At 45.0% G+C, this 8,673-nt stretch overlaps 1 protein-coding gene across 1 annotated transcript; it reads left to right on the top strand.

The window, feature by feature from the left end:
- Positions 1–3,586: 3,586 nt before the first annotated feature.
- On the top strand, positions 3,587–7,238 carry LOC128894984 (uncharacterized). Its single transcript, XM_054157137.1, has 3 exons — positions 3,587–3,726; positions 4,859–4,962; positions 5,388–7,238. The coding sequence occupies exons 1-3, from the start codon at positions 3,703–3,705 to the stop codon at positions 6,991–6,993; spliced, it is 1,734 nt and encodes a 577-aa protein (XP_054013112.1). The 5' UTR covers positions 3,587–3,702; the 3' UTR covers positions 6,994–7,238.
- The last annotated feature ends 1,435 nt before the right edge of the window (positions 7,239–8,673 follow it).

The following is an 8,673-nucleotide window of genomic DNA, read 5'->3' as shown; positions in this document are numbered from 1 at the left end:
TTGTAGATTACAACTAACCCCACTGTATCTATTTTTCTAAACGATTTCTAGCTATTGGTTTACAAAGATTTCGAATAGGTAGGATGTACGTAATTATTAGAATTATAATTATGATTTATTTGTAGATTACAACTAACCCCACTGTATCTATTTTTCTAAACGATTTCTAGCTATTGGTTTAAAAAGATTTCGAATAGATAGGACGTACGTAATTATTAGAATTATACAGACTTTACAGACAACCTGATATATTGTTAAAGCAGAATCAGAAATCGAGTGGACCAACGCGATAAGCAAAGCTTTTGCAATATTCTGTATCGCCTGTACCACCAACCAAACATCGGCATGGACTTTACAGACAACCTAACAGGTATTCCAACTAACCGTCAGACACTGTTTCCATTGACTCGGGTCATTCGAAACGTTCGCAGAGATATTTCTAATTATTTCACCTATTCCAACCCATCTTTTTAAAAGAGTTCGCAAACAGTTGCTTCGACCAACCCTAGACGCGATTCCTCGTCGCCGTTGGAACGTTTCGCCGAGGCGAGAGAGCGTTTATCGTAACCGTATCGTTTGGATAACGCGTGGGTGGAACCGGAGGAGCGACGTTAGAAATATTCCAAAGGCGCGACCGCGAACAGGAGATCGTTAGAAATTGCTATTTGCACACCAGATATTCGACTTATGGGCCAGTACCCGCGGTTAAGGTCTCCGTTAGGCTCTAAACTTTCTAAACGTCCCGTCCCTCGAGATAACCGGCGATTCCGCTTTCCGAAATCTCTTTTCCACGATATTTGGGTCGCGTCGCGAGAACCGACAAAAAAGACACACGCACCAGTTACGACACGTTTCTTGGAAACTTGGATACACAAAAGCGGTCGATAATCGGGACATTTCTTTCCGATTTCACTTCGCAACAGATTCGCAACAGATTCGCATCGTCCAGCGGATGCTTTCGCTGGCTGGAGCGCTCGAAAGAAAACCCTAACGTCTTTGTAACCCGGTTAGGGTCGTTTTACGGCGAAACCTCGCGAAAGTTTCTCGAATCGCTCCTAGCCTCTCCTCTGGCCGTTTGTTCACGCTCGTTCGTCAACGATTCTCTTCTTTCGTGTATTCTAATCACCTAGGATGACCTTGAAACAAACGTTACGCAATCGATTACGGTGTTCGTCGCTTTGTCGTCTAAAATTGTATTACTTAACGGGCAATAAAATTCGACTGACCGAATCGCTACGAATCTCGTTCGGATGTTAATGGCGCGCGCGGTCGCCCGCATGCCTAATTAATTAGGGAGCGTTAGAAATCACGCGAACGGAGGAAGTTCGATTCCCCCGTTTGGAAGGCGAAGCCTCTCGGCTTGCGATACTCGATTGTGATTAGCAGAAGCAATTACTTCCGGCGGTTATATTCTATTAGCTTCCCCAAGAAGATTCGTTTCGAATAAATTCAATTTGTTTTAATTAAATTTTAAGTAACTTTTAGGTAAATTTTAAGTAAATATTAAGTAAATTCAGATGTTAAATGAAATTCAATTTTTGTTCGCTTTTAAACGAACTTGTTTCGCGACAAACGAGGACAGTTAGTCTTGAACGAATCGCGATAAGGAAATTACTAATATCGACAGGCTCAGAAACTAAGGAAAGAATAGAGAACGATCCGGAAGAGAGAACGATCCGCAACGAAATTCGGTTCTCCGGCGTTCAAGAAACTTCACCTGTCCCCGATTCGACCGTGTGTACCTGTTTAGGGCTCCGTTCGTCGCCCAGGGCACGCGAAAGAAAAAGCGTCCAGCCCCCTGGCCACCCGGAAGAGAAACCTTCCAGAACGAGCTCCGACGTCGATTGAACCGTCTGCGAAATAAAAAAGAACAGGTAACGAAAGGGAACCACGGGTAGGGAGGCACGGTAACATCGCTGTACGGAGATCATTAATTTGTTCGTTTACAGTCTAGTTTATCAATCTATCAATCGAGAGGAACTTTACCTATATTCTGAATTGCATTCTTGGCTCGTGATAAAAATACGCGTCTAACACAGAGACGTGTACTAATGTATCGTCTTGAAATTTATTTATCCATTATTTGAGTGGAAATTTACCTATTTTCTGAACAGCGTGTCACGATCCTTGGCTCGAGATGAAAACGTGAATAATTTTGCGTCTTGTTTTCACCTGTGAACAGAGGGTACCATTATTACCGTTAGTCAATTTACCGAAGCTCTTCGTTATTAAAATTATTAAAATCTCTGGGGTGCTCATGAACGGCGCCATATCGTACCCCTCGAGCTCCACATACCCATGTGTAAATACGTTTCCTATTCTAAGCCCCTATTCTCCTCGCCGCCGATATCGAAATATTCTATTTTCCATTACTCCTGCATATAAATTCAGCGTTTCTCAACTTCGTTTCTAAATTCCACGCTCGATTTCTTTCCCGTCAGCCATCCCGATCGGATTATCTGGAGCACCAGGTATAACCTTGATGCATAACCTTGCCGTCCCGTGAACTTCGCCTTCGGTGAACAGACCGGCACGAATACAGGGAGAACGAAACCGCTCGGCGCGCTCGACCGGATCACCGTTCCCGATCACTTTCTCCGGAACGCTGGCCCGCCGTGGCGCAAAGAAAGATCGCCAGGTTCACCGGGAGGTGGTCGCGACGGAGCAGAGGGGAGGAACGGTCGTAGCGATGGAATCGAATTCCTCGTGATCAACGATACAATCGATTGAAAATGCTAAAACTATCCAGGGAAATTAACTTTACTCGGGCGATGGTCAATTTTACAAGACTCCCTGTCTAAGAGGCGCGTGGCTATCTTCCCGCGCCTCTTACAACTGCTTGCTCGAGGTTAGCCTTCGTATTGCAATGGTGTTATAAACATTTAGTCTTCGTCGTACTCCCAATCTAAAATGACTAAAAAGATATGCTTGTTATTGACAGAAGTACGAGATACATACTGAGGTATATTTTTAGAGAAGGTAATTTATACGCAATTATCCAAGGAATCGAAGAATTGTGTGGAAACACGGAGCGCAAATAAGATATAAAGAAAAATTGATGCGTCTCACAACGAGCTTTTATTACATACCATTAATTTACATAATAAATGTACAAATACCTATAGAATTCCAACGTTTGCAGACGCTGAAGAAGCGCAGTTGTAAATGCGACGCTGTAAACAGAAAGATTAAACTAGGTACAGTTTTATACAGAATTTCTAACTAGTTTAAAAATTTCATTCACCTGTTAAGTATATATATATAAACACCTATATATATAGAATTAGAATTCCAACGTTTCCAGACGCCGATGAAACGCAGTTGTAGATACGACGCTGTAAACAGAAACCTAAACCAGGTAAATTTTTATGCAAAATTTCCAAGCAGTTTAAAGATTTGATTTACCTGTCGATCGAATAAAATTTGTCCGATCTCCGGGATCGCCGCGAGCTTTCCATAATGGTGAGCCGGTCGGAACCCACCAACCGTCGCGACCGTCTCCTCCTCCACCTGGGACCATTTTACCACCACCTTCACCCACCTGGCCCGAACGCACCACGAGGCGCCTTCTTCGCGCATGGGGGAGAATACGCGCCTATATAACTACGGCGTTCCGCTGATTGGACGAAGTAAGTTACGTTTTCCTGCAGTTAGGGAACAAGAGTACGCGGCCCGAGCCCGACGGGCGGCATTGCGAGAAATATGAGGATTCGCCCGGGATGCGCGGTCAGTTCGTATTTAAAATAAGTTTACACGCGGTTACTGCGTACGCCATTCGGTGGTTTAGTGTCGGAAGGTCGCGTGTACCTGCGGAAAGTTGAGAAATTTTGCCGATGGAGCGACCTGAAACAATCTCACTCCGTATTATTTTTAGAGAGGACGTTTGAAGATTCTCTATTAATTTGTCTCTTTATTTTATTTAAAAGAGCGGTACCTTTGTGATATTCGCAAGGAGATTTCGGTATGTAAATTCGCTATATTCAGTTGTCATTCTCTCGCTTCTTGTGTCCAGAGCCATGGTACTCCATAGAAAGGGATGGAACTCGTCGTCGATGGTTTGTTGAGATTAACCAGGTCGTATAGTTTCGCGAGTCGTTGAGTAAATTCACGAGACTCCGTATTCATTTTTCTATTTTTTTTCTTTTTCTGTACGTATCCAAAGAAATACTCCATAGAAACGGAATCGATATCGACATGATATCGTTGAGATAAATCGGGTCATATAGTTTCGCGAGTCGTTGAATAAATTCGCGAGACTCCGTATTAATTTTCCTATTTTTTTCTATTTTCTTTTATATATATATATATATCTAAAAAAAAAAAATACTCCATAAAACAGAATCAATATCAATGATTTTATCAAGATAAATCAGCTGCAATACCTTTGTGACATTCACGAAAGCCAATACTAATTTTCACGCTTTTATATCTATACTCGAAACAGTGGTACTCGATAGAGTACCGAGCTCGAGAAACGAGCTCGATTATTAGATAACAACGTGTAAATCGAAAGCTCGAAACCCGGTACCAACAGAGGCAGTACCCGCGAGTAGTCCATCGGCGCACGCTGTTTGTCGACGAACGTGTTACTTAATTATCGATCAACGGCGAGTTTCGAAAGCGACGTTCGATTAACGAGAGAACGCTAAAAGTCACTTTTACGCCTCCGTAAAGGCGAGTACGTTTTTTGGTCCACGCGAGCGTCGACCTTCCAAGCTTTCGTTGACACTAAAAAAATATTTGCCAGGTTTTAGAAGCAACACGATTAGCATTTAATACCTGGTACGACGGAACGTGCCACTGTGCGTGTCGCTGTACGTCGAGTTCCGTGATTTTTACGTGACGACGTTGTTCGCAGGCTGCACTAGCGGTGCTACTGCATGCCGTTGTTGTGGCGAGCAAAGCGTTGGATCAGAGTCCGTTGCAGCAGCAGTCTCAGCAACGATCTCAGCAGCAAATTCCGTACGTCTATTACATCGATTTATTTTAATTGAATTCAGAAAGAAAAATAATTACGGATTTCGGGGATCTGCGACCGGATGGATTTCTTGAATTTATTATAAAACAACGGTATCATTAATAGAGCAGTATTACCAAAGGAAAAATATTAATAACCACCGTTAGTTTACGTTGCTTTCGGTCCATCTTCTAAAAACATAATTCGTTGAATCGAATATAGAATTATTCAGCCTTCGAAGGGCAATACTTGATTAGAGAATACTCTTTAATTCCAACTATGAAAATTTACATCTCTTTAAAGCATTCCAGCCTCCAAACACTGCCGAACTATGACTTCGAAACAAAACAAATATTACCCATACGTTATAAGTGATTATCAAACTAACAACCTACCGCTACTGATAAATTAAGCAAACTGTTCCACACAGATATGGAACGGAGGCTCAGAAGAGATGGGGTGGTGACCTGGGTGGCGGCCACGGCGGCGACGTAGGTGGCTATGGCGGCGATATCGGCGGTTTTGGTCACTCTGGCGGCGACTCTGGGGGAGGCTACGGTCACTCCGGGGGTGGCGACATTGGCGGCGGTTTGGGTCACTCTGGAGGTGGCGATATCGGCGGCGGTTTTGGTCACTCTGGAGGTGGCGACATTGGCGGCGGTTTGGGTCACTTTGGAGGCGGCGACATTGGCGGAGGATTGGGTCACTCTGGAGGTGGCGATATCGGAGGTGGTTATGGCCATTCCGGTGGTGGCGACATTGGCGGAGGATTGGGCCACTCTGGGGGTGGAGATATCGGTGGTGGCTTGGGACACTTGGCTGGTGGCGACCTTGGCGGTGGTGGCGGCGACGACCATCACGACGATCATCATCACGATCACGGCTACTGGAAGAAGAAGCTGATCTGGAAGCCAGGCTGGAAGAAGATCTGGAAGCCCGCGAAGAAGCAAATTTGGAAGCCTGCGTGGAAGAAGATCTGGAAACCCATCTGGGTACCGACGCAGAAGGCGGTCTGGAAGGAGATTCAGGTACCGGCTTGGAAAAAGATCTGGAAACCGGTGTGGAAGGAGATACAAGTGCCAGCTTGGAAGGAGATCCAGGTGCCGGCTTGGAAGAAGATCTGGAAGCCGGTCTGGAAGCCTATCAAAGTACCAGCGTGGAAGGACATACAAGTGCCAGCTTGGAAGAAGATCTGGAAACCCGTATGGAAGGAGATCCAGGTGCCGGCTTGGAAGGAGATCCAAGTACCTGCCTGGAAGAAGCTGTGGATCCCCGAATGGGTGAAAGTGGGAATACCAGGCGAGCACTATCACGGCAAGGATCAACATGGATGGGAGTACACCAGCCACGATCTCTGGAAGAAGAAACTGATATGGAAACCGGTATGGAAAAAGTACTGGAAACCCGCCAAGAAGCAGATCTGGGTACCTGACAAGAAGCTGGAGTGGGTCGAAGCGTGGAAGCAGATTTGGAAGCCGTCCAAGAAGCAGATCTGGGTGGACGACAAGAAGCTTATATGGAAGGAGGAGTGGAAGCAGATATGGAAGCCTGCCAAGAAACAGATCTGGGTGCCTGACAAGAAGCTGGAGTGGAAGGAGGCTTGGAAGCAGATCTGGAAACCGGACAAGAAGCTCGAATGGATCCCGGACAAGAAGCTGGCGTGGAAGGAGGCTTGGAAGCAGATTTGGGTGCCCGCTTGGAAGGAGATCTGGGTGCCGGCGTGGAAGAAGATCTGGAAGCCTGTTTGGATATCGGAGTGGTTCCCGTCCGAGGACCATCATCACCCTCACGGATGGGAGGATCGCAAGGATACTCAAGCGAAGGGGTCGCAGCTGGTGCAGTCTGTTCCAGAGGCTGCCTCGAAGCTGAGCGGTCAAGGTCAGCAGCAGCAGCAACGTCAGGTCGACGACAACAAGGTCAGGTGGGACAGGTCGTCCAAGACGGAACTCCAGACGATCAACCAGGACCTGGTGCCACCGCCGGTCACGCAAAATCAAAGCGTCGCTACGGCCAACTTCGCGTTCCCCAATCAGTGATCGTCGTTTGGATGCTTGTACAAAAATCTTGCTAAGAGTACTGTAACATAAGCCGCTGTATATATTGTCTTAGGTGTACGTTAAGTTTTAGAGAGTTAAGCTTCCCCAAGGATTAATCGACTGACTTACACACTTCAGACCCTTTTCCTCTACTTTCTTCAACGTGGTGCCGACGCTAACGCGTTCCATCCTTTATGTATATTTTCTTTTATACGATGTTGTTGTTACCCTTTCTTTGTTAACCACTGCCGTTACAAATAAAGTTGATTAATATTTTGTTAAAACACCGTGGGTCTTCGTCCTTTCATCACCGTCTGTCCCACTCACATCCACTAGATGATTTCTTTCATTTCACGAGATAGTAGACAGAATTACGAGTAGCATCATTCAACTATCACGATTAGATTGTTTTTGTGAAACTTTTCACTCGAACCTGTAGCTTTTTCTGCTTCGACTGGAGTAGCGGTAGTTGGATTCACGATTGTATTTTTGTCTGCGAACCAATATTACTGGAAGCCGAGTCGTTCTTTATTGCCCGGTGCTGTACAAATTGAGCTTAGGTTTTTGCGGATACACCTCGCTTCTTCGCTACATATCGACTTCGCTTTCCTTCGTAATTGTACTTGTATCGCGAACAAATTGCGCAGACAAAGCCATCGAATAAAACATGAATGTATTTATATATTCTATCCTGTACTAAAAGGATTTCCCTTATTAACCAATTTCGTTTCTATCGAATATAAATTCTGGAATAAATTCTCCAACAAAAATTGAACGTTTCTAATACGCCTCGATCGTACAGTTCGATTGCAACCGTGCACGTAAATGAAACTCATCGTTTGGATAGGCAGTGCTTTCCGATCGCTTTCTTTTCTTAATCGTTTCAGGCATCCTCGTTTCCTGGCGTCGATACTCGACGACACGTATCAGCGTTGTCGCTTGATTAATCTCGGCGGGTTACGAATAGAGGCTTGTTAATAATTCGTTAACACCTCCGCATTATTATTTCGCTTCGTCATCGAAGGTGCCCACGCTCGACATGACGCAATGCGCCGGCCTACGGCCACGGACGCGACGCCGCGAACGCAGGAGAAAGTTGGATCTGTTATGGAAGGAAGTCTGGCTTGATAGGGGCAGACCTCGACCGTGGAGAGAAAGTGTCTTTGCACCCACACGTGTGCGCGCACCGCACACGCTTCGACGGCATAAATTAATCCGTGCTACTGTACTCTCGGTCATTAAGGCATCCACACACACGGATATCGATAGCAATATCAATGATCCGGGGATGATCTACTTCTTCACTTTACCTTCCTTGCTTTAACTGTTTGTGTTTGTTTGCATTTGTATGACAACTTAGATTTGTTTAGCCTTGGCTCTTCTTCGTGCTTTCAATATTCCCTGCACCTACTATGTGAACAACAAAGAGATTTAATAATAATAATATTGTGGATTGACGAGGTGTGTTATAGAACAGTCGAGCACTGTTTGAGTTTGTGTTCGACAGTTTGAGGATGATCTACTTCTTTACTCTAAGTACCTTGTTTGCTTTACTCTTTGTATGACAACTTTGTTTAGGATTGATTTGTACGACAACTAACTGTGTTTGTTTGCATTTGTATGGCAACATTGGTTTGTTAAGCCTTGGCTCTCCTTTACGTTTTCAATATATTCTCCTTG

This window comes from Hylaeus anthracinus, unplaced genomic scaffold, assembly GCF_026225885.1.
Source record: "Hylaeus anthracinus isolate JK02 unplaced genomic scaffold, UHH_iyHylAnth1.0_haploid 4, whole genome shotgun sequence".
Classification (NCBI taxonomy): domain Eukaryota; kingdom Metazoa; phylum Arthropoda; class Insecta; order Hymenoptera; family Colletidae; genus Hylaeus; species Hylaeus anthracinus.
The sequence above is the reverse complement of the archived record's forward strand: the minus strand, read 5'-3'. Positions and strand labels throughout refer to the sequence as shown.